This window comes from Tamandua tetradactyla, chromosome 11, assembly GCF_023851605.1.
Source record: "Tamandua tetradactyla isolate mTamTet1 chromosome 11, mTamTet1.pri, whole genome shotgun sequence".
NCBI lineage: Eukaryota > Metazoa > Chordata > Mammalia > Pilosa > Myrmecophagidae > Tamandua > Tamandua tetradactyla.
The window spans coordinates 29483159-29503636 of NC_135337.1; the positions used below are offsets into that span (position 1 = coordinate 29483159).

Here is a 20478-nt window from a genome sequence, read left to right on the forward strand (position 1 = left end):
ATTCGGACGGGCTCTTTCCCTGGCTGCGGCGACCAGCAACCCTCCCTGCGTTCGGACCCCGGGCCGGCTCAAGCCGCTTCGGCTAGCGAACCCCCAGGACGGCGAGAGTTTTCCAAAGTTTAAGGTCCCACAGCACCTTTTACTGGTGGGACCCGCAGACAAACGTGTGCCACGAGCGCCACCTACTGGGCAGGATAAGAAAAACAGAACCCAGAGATTTCACAGAAAAATATTACAACCTTGCTGGGTCCAACACCAAGAGAAATCTGAATAAATGCCCAGACGCCAGCAGCAGAAGATAACTGTCCACGCTCAAAAGATTGAGAATATGGCTCAGTCAAAGGAACAAACCAATAGCTCAAATGAGACACAAGAGCTGAGACAACTAATGCTGAATATACGAACAGAAATGGAAAACCTCTTCAAAAATGAAATCGATAAATTGAGGGAGGACATGAAGAGGACATGGGCTGAACATAAAGAAGAAATAGAAAAACTGAAAAAACAAATCGCAGAACTTATGGAAGTGAAGGATAAAGTAGCAAACATAGAAAAAATAATGGATAGCTACAATGATAGATTTAAAGAGACAGAAGATAGAATTAGTGATATGGAGGATGGAACATCTGAATTCCAAAAAGAAACAGAAACTATAGGGAAAAGAATGGAAAAATTTGAACAGGGTATCAGGGAACTCAAGGACAATATGAACCGCACAAATATACGTGTTGTGGGTGTCCCAGAAGGAGAAGAGAAGGGAAAAGGAGGAGAAAAACTAATGGAAGAAATTATCACTGAAAATTTCCCAACTCTTATGAAAGACCTAAAATTACAGATCCAAGAAGTGCAGCGCACCCCAAAGAGATTAGACCCAAATAGGCGTTCTCAAAGACACTTACTAGTTAGAATGTCAGAGGTCAAAGAGAAAGAGAAGATCTTGAAAGCAGCAAGAGAAAAACAATCCATTACATACAAGGGAAACCCAATAAGACTTTGTGTAGATTTCTCAGCAGAAACCATGGAAGCTAGAAGACAGTGGGATGATATATTTAAAATACTAAAAGAGAAAAACTGCCAACCAAGACTCCTATATCCAGCAAAATTATCCTTCAAAAATGAGGGAGAAATTAAAACATTCTCAGACAAAAAGTCACTGAAAGAATTTGTGACCAAGAGACCAGCTCTGCAAGAAATACTAAAGGGAGCACTAGAGTCAGATACAAAAAGACAGAAGAGAGAGATATGGAAAAGAGTGTAGAAAGAAGGAAAATCAGATATGATATATATAATACAAAAGGCAAAATGTTAGAGGAAAATATTATCCAAACAGTAATAACACTAAATGTCAATGGACTGAATTCCCCAATCAAAAGACATAGATTGGCAGAATGGATTAAAAAACAGGATCCTTCGATATGCTGTCTACAGGAAACACATCTTAGACCCAAAGATAAACATAGGTTGAAAGTGAAAGGTTGGGAAAAGATATTTCATGCAAATAACAACCAGAAAAGAGCAGGAGTGGCTATACTAATATCCAACAAATTAGACTTCAAATGTAAAACAGTTAAAAGAGACAAAGAAGGACACTATATACTAATAAAAGGAACAATTAAACAAGAAGACATAACAATCATAAATATTTGCGCACCGAATCAGAATGCCCCAAAATACGTGAGGAATATACTGCAAACACTGAAAAGGGAAATAGACTCATATACCATAATAGTTGGAGACTTCAACTCACCACTCTCATCAAGGGACAGAACATCTAGACAGAGGATCAACAAAGAAATAGAGAATCTGAATATTACTATAAATGAACTAGACTTAATAGACATTTATAGGACATTACATCCCACAACAGCAGGATACACCTTTTTCTCAAGTGCTCATGGATCATTCTCAAAGATAGACCATATGCTGGGTCACAAAGCAAGTCTTAACAAATTTAAAAAGATTGAAATCTGACACAACACTTTCTCGGACCATAAAGGAATGATGTTGGAAATCAATAATAGGCAGAGGGCCAGAAAATTCACAAATACGTGGAGGCTCAACAACACACTCCTAAACAACGACTGGGTCAAAGAAGAAATTGCAAGAGAAATTAGCAAATACCTCGAGGCGAATGAAAATGAAAACACAACATATCAAAACTTATGGGACGCAGCAAAGGCAGTGCTAAGAGGGAAATTTATTGCTCTAAATGCCTATATCAGAAAAGAAGAAAAGGCAAAAATTCAGGAATTAACTATCCATTTGGAAGAACTAGAGAAAGAACAGCAAGCTAACCCCAAAGCAAGCAAAAGGAAAGAAATAACAAAGATTAGAGCACAAATAAATGAAATTGAAAACAATAGAGAAAATCAATAAGGCCAGAAGTTGGTTCTATGAGAAAATCAATAAGATTGATGGGCCCTTAGCAAGATTGACAAAAAGAAGAAGAGAGAGGATGCAAATAAATAAGATCAGAAATGGAAGAGGAGACATAACTACTGACCTCACAGAAATAAAGGAGGCAATAACAGGATACTATGAACAACTTTACGCTAATAAATACAACAATTTAGAGGAAATGGACGGGTTCCTGGAAAGACATGAACAACCAACTTTGACTCAAGAAGACATAGATGACCTCAACAAACCAATCACAAGTAAAGAAATTGAATTAGTCATTCAAAAGCTTCCTAAAAAGAAAAGTCCAGGACCAGATGGCTTCACATGTGAATTCTACCAAACGTTCCAGAAAGAATTAGTACCAATTCTCTTCAAACTCTTCAAAAAAATCGAAGTGGAGGGAAAACTACCTAATTCATTCTATGAAGCCAACATCACCCTCATACCAAAACCAGGCAAAGATATTACAAAAAAAGAAAACTACAGACCAATCTCTCTAATGAATACAGATGCAAAAATCCTCAATAAAATTCTAGCAAATCGTATCCAACAACACATTAAAAGAATTATACATCATGACCAAGTAGGATTCATCCCAGGTATGCAAGGATGGTTCAACATAAGAAAATCAATTAATGTAATACACCATATCAACAAATCAAAGCAGAAAAATCACATGATCATCTCAATTGATGCAGAGAAGGCATTCGACAAGATTCAACATCCTTTCCTGTTGAAAACACTTCAAAGGATAGGAATACAAGGGAACTTCCTTAAAATGATAGAGGGAATATATGAAAAACCCACAGCTAATATCATCCTCAATGGGGAAAAATTGAAAACTTTCCCCCTAAGATCAGGAACAAGACAAGGATGTCCACTATCACCACTATTATTCAACATTGTGTCGGAGGTTCTAGCCAGAGCAATTAGACAAGAAAAAGAAATACAAGGCATCAAAATTGGAAAGGAAGAAGTAAAACTATCACTGTTTGCAGACGATATGATACTATATGTAGAAAACCCGGAAAAATCCACAACAAAACTACTAGAGCTAATAAATGAGTACAGCAAAGTAGCAGGTTACAAGATCAACATTCAAAAATCTGTAGCATTTCTATACACTAGTAATGAACAAGCTGAGGGGGAAATCAAGAAACGAATCCCATTTACAATTGCAACTAAAAGAATAAAATACCTAGGAATAAATTTAACTAAAGAGACAAAAAACCTATATAAAGAAAACTACAAAAAACTGCTAAAAGAAATCACAGAAGACCTAAATAGATGGAAGGGCATACCGTGTTCATGGATTGGAAGACTAAATATAGTTAAGATGTCAATCCTACCTAAATTGATTTACAGATTCAATGCAATACCAATCAAAATCCCAACAACTTATTTTTCAGAAATAGAAAAACCAATAAGCAAATTTATCTGGAAGGGCAGGGTGCCCCGAATTGCTAAAAACATCTTGAGGAAAAAAAACGAAGCTGGAGGTCTCGCGCTGCCTGACTTTAAGGCATATTATGAAGCCACAGTGGTCAAAACAGCATGGTATTGGCATAAAGATAGATATATCGACCAATGGAATCGAATAGAGTGCTCAGATATAGACCCTCTCATCTATGGACATTTGATCTTTGATAAGGCAGTCAAGCCAACTCACCTGGGACAGAGCAGTCTCTTCAATAAATGGTGCCTAGAGAACTGGATATCCATATGCAAAAGAATGAAAGAAGACCCATCTCTCACACCCTATACAAAAGTTAACTCAAAATGGATCAAAGATCTAAACATTAGGGCTAAGACCATAAAACAGTTAGAGGAAAATGTTGGGAGATATCTTATGGATCTTACAACTGGAGGCGGTTTTATGGACCTTAAACCTAAAGCAAGAGCACTGAAGAAGGAAATAAATAAATGGGAACTCCTCAAAATTAAACACTTTTGTGCATCAAAGAACTTCATCAAGAAAGTAGAAAGATAGCCTTCACAATGGGAGACAATATTTGGAAATGATATATCAGATAAAGGTCTAGTATCCAGAATTTATAAAGAGATTGTTCATCTCAACAACAAAAAGACAGCCAACCCAATTACAAAATGGGGAAAAGACTTGAACAGACACCTCTCAGAAGAGGAAATACGGATGGCCAAGAGGCACATGAAGAGATGCTCAATGTCCCTGGCCATTAGAGAAATGCAAATCAAAACCACAATGAGATATTATCTCACACCCACCAGAATGGCCATTATCAACAAAACAGAAAATGACAAGTGCTGGAGAGGATGCGGAGAAAGAGGCACACTTATCCACTGTTGGTGGGAATGTCAAAGGGTGCAACCACTGTGGAAGGCAGTTTGGTGGTTCCTCAAAAAGCTGAATATAGAATTGCCATACGACCCAGCAATACCATTGCTAGGTATCTACTCAAAGGACTTAAGGGCAAAGACACAAACGGACATTTGCACACCAATGTTTATAGCAGCATTATTTACAATTGCAAAGAGATGGAAACAGCCAAAATCTCCATCAACAGAAGAGTGGCTAAACAAACTGTGGTATATACATACGATGGAATATTATGCAGCTTTAAGACAAGATAAACTTATGAACCATGTAATAACATGGATGGACCTAGAGAATATTATGCTGAGTGAATCCAGCCAAAAACTAAAGGACAAATACTGTATGGTCCCACTGATGTGAACGGACATTCGAGAATAAACTTGAAATATGTCATTGGTAACAGAGTTCAGCAGGAGTTAGAAACAGGGTAAGACAATGGGTAATTGAAGCTGAAGGGATACAGACTGTGCAACAGGACTAGATACAAAAACTCAAAAATGGACAGCACAATAATACCTAATTGTAAAGTAATCATGTTAAAACACTGAATGAAGCTGCATCTGAGCTATAGGTTTTTGTTTTGTTTTGTGTTGTTTTGTTTTGATTTTACTATTATTACTTTTATTTTTTTCTCTATATTAACATTCTACATCTTTTTCGGTTATGTTGCTAGTTCTTCTAAACCAATGCAAATGTACTAAGAAATGATGATCATGCATCTATGTGATGATGTTAAGAATTAATGATTGCATGTGTAGAATGGTATGATCTCTAAATGTTGGGTTAATTTCTTTTTTCCGTTAATTAAAAAAAAAAAAAAAGAGAAGGGATAATTGGAGATGAAGGGATACAGACTGTACAACGGGACTGGATATAAAAACTCAGAAATGGACAGCACAATACTACCCAATTGTAATGCAATTATGTTAAAACACTGAATGAAGCTGCATGTGAGGTATAGGTTTTTTGTTTTTGTTTTTTTTGTTTTTTCTCTTTCTATTATTGTTTTAATTCTTATTCTGTTGTCTTTTTATTTCTTTTTCTAAATCGATGCAAATGTACTAAGAAATGATGAATATGCAACTATGTGACGTTATTAAGAATTACTGATTGTACATGTAGATTGGAATGATTTCTAATTGTTTTGTTAATTCTTTTTTTAATTAATAAAAAAAAAAAAAAAAAAAACTCAGAAATGGACAGCACAATACTACCCAATTGTAATGCAATTATGTTAAAACACTGAATGAAGCTGCATGTGAGGTATAGGTTTTTTGTTTTTGTTTTTTTTGTTTTTTTTTCTTTCTATTATTGTTTTAATTCTTATTCTGTTGTCTTTTTATTTCTTTTTCTAAATCGATGCAAATGTACTAAGAAATGATGAATATGCAACTATGTGATGTTATTAAGAATTACTGATTGTACATGTAGATTGGAATGATTTCTAATTGTTTTGTTAATTCTTTTTTTAATTAATAAAAAAATAAAAAATAAAAAATAAAAAAAAGAGAAGTATTTGCAAAGTCCCCTTGGGGGAATGCTGAGAAAGGGGGCAATATTCAACTTCCCCATTTGGAGAATTTCTGATCTTCTAGCAAGCAGTGGGGACAACCAAATCAATAGGCTGAGCCCTCGATCTTGGGGTTTGCCCCTATGAAACTTATTCTTGCAAAGGATAGGCTAAGCTTAATTAAAATTAGGTCTGAGTCACCCCCAGAAAAACTCTTCTGTTGCTCAGATGTGGCCTCTCTCTCTCTCTAAGGTGACACAGCAATTGAACTCATTGTCTTCCCCCTCTATGTGGGACATGACTTACAGAGGTGTAAATCTCCCTGGCAATGTGGGACAGAAATGCCGGGATGAGCCAGGGCCCAGCATAAAGGGATTGAGAAAATCTTCTTGACCAAAAGAGGGAAGAGAAAAATGAGACAAAATAAAGTGTCAGTGGCTGAGTGTCAGTGGCTGAGAGATTTCAGGGTCAAGAGGTTATCCTGGAGGTTATTCTTAAGCATTATATAGATACCCCTTTTCAGTTTATGGTGTATTGGCGTGGCAGGAGGGAAGTACCCAAATCTGTTGAGCTGTGTTCCAGTTGCCTTATTTCTTGAAGATGATTATATAACAATATGTCTTTATAATGTTTATATAACAATATGTCTTTATAATGTGCCTGTGTGATTGTGAAAACCTTGTGTCTAGTGCTCCTTTTAGCTAGGATATGGACAGATGAGTAAAAAATATGGATAAAAAATAAACCAATAATAGGGGGAACAAAAGTTAAAATAAATTAGGCATATGGAAATACCAGTGGTCAGTGAGAGGAAGGGTATGGGGTATGGTATATGTGAGTTTTTTCTTTTTTACTTCTTTTTCTGGAGTGATACAGATATATAAAAAAAGGTCATGGTGATGAATACACAACTATGTGATGATTTTGTGAGCCATTGATTGTATGCCATGTATGGCATATTTGTATGTTAAGAATGTTTTTATGTTTATTGTTTTATCAATAAAAATATATTTTTAAAAGATGTCCATTGTGGTGTTTATAGTACAAACATAAATTAAAAACCATGCCTGAATCCCCAATAAGAGGGGACCATTTAAATAGTATATGCATTGGAATGGTATGTACAAATTAAAAATTATTTTTTGAAGAATGTTTAATGACATGAAAAGATGTTCATGATAAGATTGAAAAAGAGAAATCGCATTTTTAAGAATGGTGGGCTATAAAATTCTATACACAGTTTTATCCTCTTTTATACTTTTACAATTATATATGCATATATATATTATAGGAGAAAGTTCTGAAAAATTATATGTCAAGAGAAAATAGTGATTATCTCTAGCTGGTGAAATTGCAGGTGACTTTTATTTTCTTCTTTTTGTTTATCTATCTTCTTCCTTCCCTCCTTTCTTCCCTCCCTCCCTCCCTCTTTTATCTCTCTCTATCTTAATAATGCCTTTTAGAGCTTTTTAGATAAGAAATAAAATATATTTCAATTGGAAAAAAATTAACCATAAAGCCCTCAGAAAAGTCACTCTTCAATGCCATGGCTTGAAAGGGGAAAAGGGAAGCTGGGTCTCCTCTTTCCAGTCCCTGACAGGAGGGATTTCAGGGCCCAGGGAAGTGTCTAAGGATTGGCCGCTCTGTCGGAGAGAGGAGGGTGTCGTTCTGAGACCCCAGCTCCGCACCCCGGGGGCGCAGGGTGTTCTCTGAGGGGCACCTCTCCTTGCAGGCGGGGACTCAGGACCTTGAATGTGGGGGAACCAAACAAGAGTACAGCCACCTGCTCCCTGGGCTGGGCTCTAGAGAACGTGTGCATTGGAGGGCAGGGGTGAGGACAGGGGACGGGAGGATCTTCGTTCCTGGTTTACTTACTGGTGGAACAGGATGTTGTGCTGGGGACACATGCCGAGGCTCTGCCGGACTGCGTCCAGGCTAGTTTCAATGTCCTTTCCCCCGATGAGCACAGTCCCTGAGGTCGGCGGCAGCAGACCCGTCAGGATGGACCTGCCGGACACGGGAACCAGTGGATGGAAGAGACGGTGTGTAGGAGATGCCTTGGCAGGGCAGCCCCTTGGCAGGGTCACTGAGGACTCGCGCAGTGATTCCTGCCCCTGGCTCTGAACTGAACCCAAACAGTCCCGAGCTGTGGGGCCCTGCAGTTTCCCGTAGAGGGTTTATCACCAGTGTGTGCACCCAAATCCTTATGCAGACAACCACATCTGGTCCTTCCTGTCCTTCTTTTGATCTCCTCTGTGCTCCCAGGCACTCAGCATTGGGCCTCAGGGAGCACAGGGCTCTCCCAAATCCGCCAGCGCCAGGCCGGGCCCTGCAGGGGCTCTGTAGAAGGTGTTCAGTGCATGGGTAAATGGTTTGTTTGCTGGATGTGTATAAGCCTGACATATCACCACCAAGCCCAGAGTAAGGTCTGAATGGTGATGAGAAGCCCAGGCACACAGGAGCATTCATTGCATATTTGGTGATTAACTGATTGAAGTCAGGCATGGGAATTACCACCAACAGTATAATCTTTGGATCCCAAAGCAAAAAGTCCATTAGCAAAGACTAAATGTTTTGTAAAATGGGAAATAAGGACTCCCATCCCATTGGATTATTATGAGAATTAAATGACTTAACACTTGCAGAGCACTTAGAAGGGGGTGCCAGTATAAAGTAAAGCTCACAAATATTGAACTATCATCACTAAATAGTGTATTTCAATCCCCAGGGGAGTTTGCATTTCAGCTGTCAATGAAGTACTCTGTCTGCCTTTGAGAAGCCCTGGGCTCCTTGAGGAAACTTCAGGCTCTCTGACCCTATTAGTTAATAAGGAGAGAAATGAAATGGAGCTAGTGCTGACGTGCCCAGCTCTGTCCCTGAGTTCAGGTTATCCGAACTTGTACTTAGAAACTGAAATCTCTGTTGATCAACCACTAGAGGGAAACAAAACCAAATAGAATGGCACCAGCCCCACATTCCATGCGTGCTGAACCGCCCTCAGGAGCATTCCAACCCAGGATGTACGCTTTGCTGTTCCTTCCTGGGGCTTTGCAAGAAGCCAAGGGACTCCAAGATTGTGCATCACACGGGTTCATCGCCCCCCTGAGAGGACTGCCTCTGCTGCTCCTTGGGGAACCTCGGCTAGGCGTCTTCTCCATCTCAGCAGATGGCGCTCCAGACCCTCCGAGAAGCTGGAGAGCTGCCAAACGGAGAGGTCTGCTCCCAGCCCTTTAACGCCCCTGAAGTTGGCTCTCCATTGCCAGGCCGTTATCCTACAAGCCACTCTAGAGAGGGCATCCTTTTTACTTTCTCCAGAACTACTACCGATCCCTATCAGGGGCCCCATTTTTTGTAGAAATCTGTCTAAGGAAAGGTAGGAAAAGGGATGCTGCTTGAAAACAAGTAGCACTCTACAAAAGCACAGCAATGGCTTCATCACTGCCATCCATAATAGTCATGCTGCCGGGCTTGGGGCAGGGGACGGGAGAAGTGCTCTCAGACAGCAGTCCCCAGGACAATTGTGGAAGAAAAGGGCGATCTATTTCTTGCCTCCACTGAACTGTTGGAGCTCAGGGACCTCAGGAAAGTCACTTCAATTTGCTGAATCTCCTCTTCCTTGGGCACACAAGGAGGGCAGTAAACTTACTCCAACTCCCTTCTCAGGCTTCTTGTGGGGAACAGATGGATCAATATGTGAGCAAGCTTTCAATGCTGCAGTGCAGCTTACACATTTTGGGGACCACAAACAGACAGTACATTTTTGCCATTAAAAGTCAGTGTGAAAGAGTAGACTGCATCTAATAAGGGCAGAAAAAAGCCAAGAAATGACAGGGTAGAATGGCAAATCTCAAAGCTTCTTTGCCCAAAGACTTACAAGGTGGTGGTTTTTCCTGCTCCATTGTGACCAAGGAACGCCGTGATCTGGTCCTCATAGAAGGTGATGTTAAGACGGTCGACAGCTGGCTTGCCATAGGGATTAAAAATCTTTACCAGATTCTTCACACACACCCCGGGAACCAACCCTGGAAGCTCACGTTCAAAGAAGGAGTCTTGGAGGAAAGTAAATGAATCTGATGTAAATATAACACCTTAATGGGCCCATTCCCCATCCTTTAGACATTCTTTAGACCATTGCCTTCTGCCTATAATTCTTCCTGCTCTTGTGACTTTAGCTATGACCATTATAAGGGCAACTGCCAAAGCTATAGAAAAAGAATGATAATACTATGTAACATTTATCAAGCACTTACTATGTGCCAGGCCCTGCTTCAAGTAGTTTTTGTGGATTACCTCATTTTACCCTTATAAGGGCTGTTTAGGGTAGGTACTATTATGCCCATTTCTATCAATGAGGAAACCTATAACACAAAGGCATCAAAGTCCCATAAAAGTCACATAGCTCAGGAGTGGCAGAGCTGGGATTTGAACCCAGGCTGCTGTACTCCAGCATCCATAACTTATCATAGTATACTTGCTGCCTTCACAGAGAGTTAGCCCAAACTCAGCCCTCCATGCCACACCCTCGTTTCCAGCAGTCTGCAGGGCATTTCCTCACAGACTTCTCATAACAGCTTAAGCTCTCACCTTGCTCCTGAAAATTTCCCTTCAGACTTTCCCATGTCTGTTCCTGGAGCCACCATTGCCCAGGCTCTCTTGTCCTGGTCATCTTGCTCAAACCACTGAGTCAGCTTTGACTAAAGCTGGCTTCTTGCTCCCCAGAACTCCAGAGTTTCTCCACCTCACCAGGTAGAGCAGCCCACTATTCCTCACCACTGTCCCTCAGGCTTCTCCTCTTCTATTCCCATGCTCCCTTCCAATGCAGACCCTTATTATATGACCTCCACTTCTCTCTGACCTCCAGTTTCTGCCTGCTTCAATCTACCCTACATAGTACCACTTAATTTATTATCTTAATATTGTAGTTGTGAGCATTTACTCCAGTGCAAAAACAAATCCCATGGCTCCTTCTATCTTTGTGCCTCCCGGCCTCACTTGCGACTGAGGTGGAGCACACCTCAGTTCCCTCATTCTGGCCTGATGGAGTTCCACTCTGGGATCAGGGTCTTCCCAGAGGCCCTACTGACCCCAGCAAGCTCTGTGAAGAGCTGTGGGCCATTGGCCTAGTGGTGTGAAATGGCACCTGGGATGGGATTGAGGGTGTGGAGGTTGTGCTTGCTCATGCAGAGTCAGGCAAAAGCCAGAGACCAGGCTGCCTCTCCAAGACCAGAGTGATGAGAGCAAGAGCATTTTAGCATCTCCAGAGAAATGCTATAAGCTTAGGAAATGGAAAACTTTGGGAGAAGTTCAGAACCCACTTGAGAGGAAAGGTAAGGGCAGCAAAGGCTGGGGAAACAATGCTTGTAAGCCTGATCCATTAATCCATCCATTCAGGAATTATTAGGTAATGTCCACTGTCAGGAAAGGCTTTTGATGGCTTGAATGAATGGACTTCTAGACTTGTAAATCACAAGTGAACTAGACACAGCTCCACTTGAGCGCTCTTTCCCTCTATGCATAGAAGCAAAGCATAGCATTTATTTTTGTCTTTCCTTATAGCTCATATCCTCTTTAAGTCCCAGTGACCCAAGTTATTGTTCTTCTTAAATCCTCGGAAGTCAGCACATTCGTGCAACTCACTTGGGATTTGCTGAACAAGGGCACAAACACACTACATACTTGGGATTTGCTTTCTCCAGGAAATATGCATTAATATCTGGGTTGGACCATTCATTCCACCCAACGGCAGCTGGACCATTGAGAAACTATCAGGTTTAACACTTGTCATAGAGAGAGCTGGTTTCCTTTCACCCTGGGCATGAGGTGTTTGCTTTGGACCTTTGCAGCCTTCAGAGCCTTCCCCTCACCCGTGCTCTCTGTTCTTTTTATGGGATTTTTTTTTTTTTTTTTTTTTTACCATTTATTCCCTCTGGGTGTTCTGGATCCTCCATTTCTTCTGTTACAGGTTCAGTCTTCTCCAGGTCCCTTTCTTCTCTAGTTGAACATCCTGTACCAAGCAAAAGCCAATGTAACTCTCCCAGTGAGAGCTGAGAATCAGCAAAGGCAGGAAAGGAGGGAAGAAGCGGAGGAAGCAAATGAGTTGCCTTAGAAGCTAAGTCAGCGCTTCTAGAGCCCAGCCCTGAGCCTGGCCTGGCAGCCTCAGACCTGCCCCGGGCCCCAAGTACCGAGGCCAGGTGGTGGGGCCTCCCAGCGAGTCGGAGAGTCGGATTGTGCAAGCTCTGCTGAGACCCTGAGGGAGTTTTGTAATACGAGATCCAGATTTAGAGAGTCTCACCTCATCCTCTTTTTGTGCCAGGAGGGGCCCACGATGTCAGAAATGTGCTTATTTAAAAATTACAAAACTGGGATTGGATTTGAAATGGGCTTAATTTTCTTTAGCTCACCCAAGTCCAGAAGGCAGCAAAGTCACGATGCACTCTGAGTAAAAGTCCGTTCACAGCGATGTGAGGGGCAGCCGGCCTGAGCCACGGCCTGAGAAGTTACCCCACCCAGACATGCTAGCGTCTCGGTCTGATTTGTTAACACCAGGGTCGGGCCTGGTTAAGATACAGGCACGGACAAACTGTGACATGCGGAACACACACACACCACACTCACAAACACACACACAGACACTTTTTTGTCATCTTGGCATTTGGTTTAATAGGACATCCTGGAAGGGGAAGAGAAGCAGAGGAGCTGGCATGGGCCTCTGTGGATCTGCAGGACGTGTGATGGCGCAGCAAATAATGGAGCTGCTGGTCAGGGGCGCTCTGCTTTCAGTTCTCCTGTGTCTACTTCCAAGAAGATTTTTTTCAAACCTATTTCTCACAACCCCCTTGATCATGTTAAGAGCTAACATACCATCCTGATAGGTAATAAAATAGCAGAAGGGAAATAACTTTCTAAAGAGTTTAGTCACTGGAGTGAGTCCTTCACCAGGAAATCTGTGTCCCAGTTCCAGACTTTTCTCTCAAACTACCAGCAGGAATTTGGGTGAGTCACTGGACATCTCCTGAATTCTGTTTCTTCATTTGTGAATGGAAGGGGTTCGGTGGAGAAACTCAAACTCCTTTCTGATTTTAAAGTTTCAGTCTAGCCTGTGAGGCAAGTGAAAAATATTTGGCTGCTGTCAGGCAAAAATATATGTGATTCACCTTTTCGAGGAGGTCATATTTGTCCTAAAAATTCTTCCTTTCTGAGAGGTGGACTATCTTCTAGTCTCAAAGGAAAAAAAAGTCCGCAAGTCCTGATATTCACGGACATAAGAAACATTCCAGGAGCACACAGAGTGCTGGAAGCCCCTACCTGTAATGGGATTACAACCTCCCTGTCATATAGAAATTTAAAAGCATATAGACAGACAACCAACATAGTGGAAAAATACTGAGCTATTAAAGTTTGTTTGGATGATTTTGAAAAAAAACAAACTACAAACCCTGCCCAAACCTTTTAAAGGCCCCAGACTAATCCCTGAGAGAAAACAAACATCGATAAATCCTGGCCCTGACCCAATAATACAAAGTAAAGAGCAGGTGCCTTTGCTTCCAGAACCTCCCAGCTCCAGGGGAGTCCCCTGCTCATAGCTACGGAATCTCTCTGCCTCCTCATACTTCACAAAAAGAGGTATTTTTTCCCTCCTCCTAGCATTCTCCCCAGGCCTGCCACCTCGTTCAGTGGGAAAGGCCATTTTTGTCTGAGATGCATATTAGGCAAATCCCTTTTATCCCTCTCCCCCGGACCACAAGAAAGAGCACCGCAATATTTCAGGGTTTGAGGTATTGAGCAGCTAGAGGGAAATACCCGAAACTGCTGAACTGTAATCCAATAGCCCTGATTCTTGAAGATGACTGTCGAGTATAGAGCTTTTAAGGTGTGACTGTGTGATTGTGAAAACCTTGTGCCTGACATTTCTTTTACCCACTGTATGAACAGATGAGTAAGAAGAAAAAAACAAATAATAGTAGGGAAGGGGGGTAAGGGATGTTTTGGGTGTTCATTTCTATTTTTTATTTTTTTGGAGTAATGAAAATGTTCGAAACTCGATTATGATGACAGATGCACAGCTGTAGGATGATTCTGTGAACCACTGATTTTACTATTTGGATGATTATATGGTATATGAATCCATAATAGTTCTTAATAAAATTGCACTTAAAGAAAATGACTATGACGGTAGAGCCTGGGAATATTTCCTTTGAAGATCGGCAGCCATGCCCCAGCCTCTGGACAACCCTGCACCTTGGGAAAATTAATTCATTTATATTTGAAAAGAGGAGAGGAAAAAAAAAAGCAGGAGGGGGCGGCAGCAGAGGCTGAATGTAAAGATTCCTTCATGAGCCTCTGGGTCTCTTTGCCTTAAACGGCGAAGTTGCAAAAGTCACTTAGCTCCTGAAGCGATGTGGCTCTCTTTTAAGAGGGTAGCGATCCACCAGGCACACACTGTGCAGCACACAGGGTTTATCACACAGGGCCCATCGGTGCTCATCACTCCCCTTGGCCTAGCGTCTCCCCGGGAACAGGAAGGGTGGGCTCCCAGACGTGGTGAAGCTGCCCCCAGCCCCCACCCCCTTGGTGGGGGTCCCACTCAGTCACCCAGAATCACACCCTTGGCATAGAAGGGGCACTTGGGGTTCAAGGCCAGCTGCTGTGATTCTACCTCTAGTCTCTCCAGCTGCTCAGATAATCCATCCACTTCTTACTCAGTAGGCCAAAGGAGCAAGTTCTAAGTACTAAGGTTTCATTTTTGTTTCTAAACAACTCACCTTCACCACCAAGCCAATAGGACTCTTGCAGAAGGAAGTACCAGGGAAGTGGGGTTCCATAATCCCCTAAAAACAGACAGGCAAATAAAGTGAAAAAGCCTAAATAGTCTCCCTCTCCCACCATATCACAATTCTGTAGGATCTAGAATTTATCTATCTGAACCTCAAACTGTAACTATAAATATTCATAGTCCATTAGCCATGACATGGCTCCCCAAGGTCTGCAAAGACTGCCTCCCCAACATGCTTTCATACTAAAGGTTATGTTTTGGGGTGGAACCAGCAACACTAACCCCAAGGAACTTGTGGACATTTGCTTTTCAATAAATCACCTCATTAAATCGTACCCTTTTTCAACAGTTACCAGGTAATAATAATGATAAACATCATTTGTTGGATGCACTCTGTGTGCCAGGCTTTGCCATAAGTGCTTTCCATGTATTAAAAACTTTAATCCTCAGAACAACCCTATGAGATAGACGGCTAATGTTGTGGTATAGATAAGAAAACTGAGGCTCATGGAGGTTGAAGAATCTGCCTGAGGTCACGGCTAATAGAGGTGCAAGGATTTGTACATGAGTCATGCTGCTAACACCACTGTTCTCAACCACCCACTCCTCTGGCTCCATCTGGGTTTCGAGAACGAGGCTCCCACATTTCTAGTCTAGTTCTCCTAGTAAGTTTTGCTCTTTGCAAAATTTTGTGAGAATCCTGTCTCTGCTTTTTTGATAGTCATTGCCTGTTTCGTGGGCAGCAAGCTCTTTAAGGGCAAGCCTGGGTCTGTCTTCTTGGCCCTTTAATTCCCAGTATCTGGTCCTACTGAGCCCAGTGCAGTGTGCTTCCCTGGTTTTGAATGGATTAGGACCTTTGGCTAAAACAAGTCTCTCAGGTTTTGCATAAATTTTACTTTTAACACAACTAATTTTTACCTACAATATCTTCTTCTATTAATTTTTTTAATTAATAAAAAAAGTTAAAATATATATATATATATCTTCTTCTAATGACGCTCAAGACAGAAGAAACTGAAGCTGAGCAAGGCCAAGTGTGTTGCTTGCAGTCACCTGGCTGAGTTGCAAACCCTGGCCTCCTGGCCCTCAGTCTAGCATCCTTTTCCTACCTCAGGGTTGCTGTCTTTGTATTTTTATCAACAAAGGCTGCCTTGAAATGATCTGGTAACAAGAGCTTGGCCCTGCCCAGGGACCAGGCCCAGCCTTCCTCTCCCCTGCCTGCCCCTGGCCATAGCATCGAGAGCCAGATCACAACTGCATGGTGCAAGATGGCCTTTGGGTGACTTGGAGACTTTGCAAATGGAAGTGGCACTTCCCTAGCTGTCAGGAAATGCTCATTTGATGGAAAATTGATTTTCTCCAAAGCAAACACGAAACTGTGCAAAGCCAGTTTTCATTCAGGAGCTGACTTTCTATGCCTCCGATGAATTATATATTTATTTGGTGTCCACCAAATGTCCGGCACTATTCTGGGCTCTGGGCCTATAACAGTGAACAAAGCAACCAGGTGCCTGTTTTCATGGAGATCATGTTCTCCTGAGGGTAGATGTCCATAAACAAACCCAAGGACATATCGTGTCTGGTGGTGAGGAATGTTTTTTAAAATAAAGTAAGGTAAGGGGGTAGGAGCACTGAAGGAGTGCTATTTATATAGGAATAAATATTTAGATATTTTTAGTCAGGAAAAATCTCTGTGGTAAGATGGCATTTGAACAGATACCCAAATGAAGCAGGGAAGCGAGCCCGCAGGTATGGGGTAGGAGGGGAAGGGACGAATTCCTGGCAGTAAAAAGAGCACATGCAAAAGCCTTGAGGAGAAACGGTGCTCGGCTTGTTGAAGAACAGTAAGGGGAGCGTTTGACTAGAGCAGAGGAAAAGGGGAAAGAAGGAAAAGGCATGAGGAACAGATGGAGGCCAGATATTATAACATTTTGTAGGCCAGGGTTGGGACATTGGATTTTACTCTGAACAAAATGGAAAGCTGTTGGAGAGATTTGAATGGAGGGCTAAAGAGATCTGACCTAGATTCCGGAAGACTCTTTCTGAATACAGTGTGGAGAACTGATTACTGGGAGGTGATGACGGAAGAAAAAGCCTTGAACTGGGAAGGTAGTGATGGGTGTGGTGACAGAGGCCAGATTCTGGATATAGCTCCAAAGTAGAGCCAATATGGATTTGCTAATGGGGTTTTGATTCCTAGATTTAACTTTCAAATGCTGGTTCTGAGAGCCCAAATTCAAAGAGCTTAGAAATGAAATTTCAATTAGATGAAATGAGGGCGTGCTGGAGATCTTAAAAAACCCAATAACTTTTATGCTATGGAGGGGGCCCTTACCTGGAAACACCTGGTCAAGGTACCAGGCAAGCAAGCCATACAGAGCAGTATCAAAGAGCAGCATCTTCATGGACAGCAGGAAACTGAATTCATCCCCTTCCATGGGACTGTTTCCAATGTTGCCCCACTGCAGCCCCACGCCTTGCTCTTCGAAGCGAACCAGGTACTCAGTGCCAAACCCAAAAGCCACAGGCGACAGCAAGCTCTGCAGTGGGGCAAAAAGGGCACAGAAGATGATCAGAGAGGCTTTCACCCAAAACCACAGCACCCAGTTACCCACAAGGCAGGAGGGAGGACCAAAGGAGTGTCCGTGCTGCATCTGCGTGTAAGCCTGTCCTAGGAAGGGGTTAAGGCAGTCTTCCCACAGAAGGATACTGGGCCGGCCTCTCAGGCCCGAGGGACCCCTGCCTAGGGACCAAGCCATCTCCCACCTGCTCAGAGTAACAGCTGACTAGTAATTTAAGGGGAAAGACAAAGAAAGGCTACACAGCACAACGCACCAAAAGACCAAATGTCCGCACGCTTTTCTTCTTGCCTCTTTCCCCATCCTCCTACCTCTTTCTTTAAATCACGGAGTTCTCAGCAGAACAAAGATGCCAACTTGAGATATTCTGGGAATATCCCATTTGAAGTTTCCACAAAGGTCATCAGTTTTCTGGGGCAGGCTGGGTAGTTAAGCAGAAGGCAGCCCAAGAGGCCAGGCAAGCCTCAGGTTACACTACCACCCTTTCCCACCTCCAGACTAGGGATGATCATTTTCTCAAGGTCTCTGTGCGGAAAACAAGTCAACTTGTTTTCTCTAATGAAAAAGAGAGTGCAGAGGGAGGTCTGCAGAGGAAGTTCCCCAGCCGGTTCTCCATGGGTGGCCCCCAACAGTGCAGGAAGCGTGGAAGCTCAGAGAGAGGGATTTGCTGTTCCCACTACTTCTGGCAGAGACCTCCTGTAGTTTGGAGGACCCAGGGTGGGCTTCAATTCTCTACAGGAAGAAGGAATTATCTAGCTGTACTTTCACAAAACCCCTTTTTAAAATCTCAGCCTGCCCCTGGTCCACATGGTTACCGGCCCTGTAGCTCCCTCATGGGTCCCCACACCCACTGAGCTGTGGCCTCAGAGTACCTGCCCAGCATCTACCCAGTGACGATCAAAATTGCTCCAGCAGCCCAGCACTCCCCACAGGCTGACTCCTAAGGATTTCCTGCTACCAGCCCATTGGGATTATTTTTTTTTAATTGGGTGCCATAATAAATGGCAATAGTTAATTTAACATGAGAAATAAAAGGCAGCTGCTCCTGCAGCCCTTTTCTCACAGGTTTGAATTGTGAGAACAAGTCAGACTTGAGATCCTTCCCAAACCAGAGGCAGGTGGCAGCTCTTACTCGACTCCACCATACAGAGAACTCTGGATAGGGAGATCCTTGAGGACAAGGAAGGGAAGGAAAACTGCACCCTGTAAGAGCCTAGAAGGGCCTGGAGGCTGGTTAGCCAGTGTTAATGAGAGATGGAAAGTGTTTGTTTGAAAACAATTAGAGAAGAGACAGTGCTATTAGTTTGAGACTCTCAAACTAAGAGGTCTCTCAGGCAATCAAAAACCAATTTCTGGAATCCTTTCCTGGCAAGGAGCCTGGGCCATTTCTGGACCTGTGAGCACTGTAGAACATTCTAAAGACACCTGTAGAGCTAATCCAATGCAAAGTATGTGGAGAGAAACAAACACTTTTAATCAATACAAACATCTTTCTGGACAAAACAGTTAGGGTGGAAGCTCCCCTCTCTCCCAAATCGCAGACACTGAGGCGGGCCTGGCTGGTTCTCCTCTTGCTCATGAAAAAGGATCCAAGAGTTGAATGGATTTTTCCAGTTACTTCCTAGGGCAGATCAATCAAGAAGGTGGGGTAGAGGGTAATTGTTGGGTCACTCAGGCCCAGGGTGAAGACTGCTCCCACTTTTTGCCCTTCTGGCTCATTTTTTTTTTTTTTTTTTTTACATGGGCAGGCACTGGGTCCTCTGGCATGGCGGGCGAGCATTCTAGCCTGCTGAGCCACCGTGGCCCACCCACCCTTATGGCTTTTAACACCCACGTCCCTTGTAGCCAAACAGCAAAGGGGACCTCCTCACGGGCAGACCATCATCCTCCAGCATGGGCTCCGGCTCCTTCACGTGCTAGGGGAGAGCCCCAGGCCCCTCACCATGGCCATTTTCAGGTCAGCCGTCATTCGGTCCTGCCAGGCGAAGCTGAGGATGTGTGGCAGGTAGAGGGTGAAGTAGACGATGCCGCTGCAGGCTGCCGCCAGGTTGGCCCTGGAGAAGAAGGTGCTGAGCAGGAAGCACTGCATGATTGTAGCGGCGGAGAAAGCAAGCAGGAACAGGAAGAGGATGAATGGATTGCTGTAATGTAGGATCCTTCCATGCTGAAATCAAAGAGGCCAGGGGTCAGTAATTCCCACCCACTTCCAGGGCCACCGTCATAGGCTGAGGGCAACCTCTGTGCAGTGACTCCAGGGCCCCCTGCAGCCCTCTGCCCCAGAGGGAGGTCTCCCACTAGCCTGTTGTTGAGTATCTACATGTGGAGACTCAATGTTTTGTGTCCCTTCATCAGACAGATGGCGTTTTCCTGGGAAGTTAGCATAATAGGCTAGCAATTATCAGGTGTTAAGTAAGCCAGTCCTTGGTGGACAGGGAATAATGTGGAGCACTCTATCTGGAGCAGGGAAAGAAGACCTGGCACTGGTAGTAGGGAGTGGGGATGGGATGCTGGAGCAGCAACAGAGTGCTGGATATACCGAACAGAAGGACAAAAGAGGGAGGTGGGAGAACACTCAAAACAAGCTGTAACATTTCGCCTGGAGCACGGTCTGCTGACTTGCTCATTTGTATTTGTATTCTGAGCTTTGCCATTCACACAGGTGAAAATATTGGTAATTAATCCAAATCACTTGAAAATGGGTTGACCCTCCCCATCCAAGTACATCATACAAACATATTTTGTGGAACCTGTGGGTTCCCTATTAACTAATGAGTCCATCACTTTGTGTGGAAAATAGGACTGAACTAGCAACTTTTGCTAAGTGTGATGGTTTCTCCGCCAAGTGATGATGCCCAGTTGTCTG

General features: G+C 42.9%; 1 protein-coding gene across 1 annotated transcript in view; it reads right to left on the bottom strand.

Moving 5' to 3' along the window:
- Nucleotides 1–20478, bottom strand: part of ABCA4 (ATP binding cassette subfamily A member 4) — a 157356-nt gene that overhangs the window by 57843 nt on the left and 79035 nt on the right. Inside the window, exons 15-20 of the mRNA XM_077119351.1 lie at nt 19558–19779; nt 17372–17576; nt 15026–15091; nt 12178–12267; nt 10138–10312; nt 8139–8270 (exon numbers count right to left, since the gene is read on the bottom strand). Of these exons, the coding sequence (XP_076975466.1) occupies nt 8139–8270; nt 10138–10312; nt 12178–12267; nt 15026–15091; nt 17372–17576; nt 19558–19779 (890 nt within the window). The remainder of the gene's footprint in view (nt 1–8138; nt 8271–10137; nt 10313–12177; nt 12268–15025; nt 15092–17371; nt 17577–19557; nt 19780–20478) is intronic.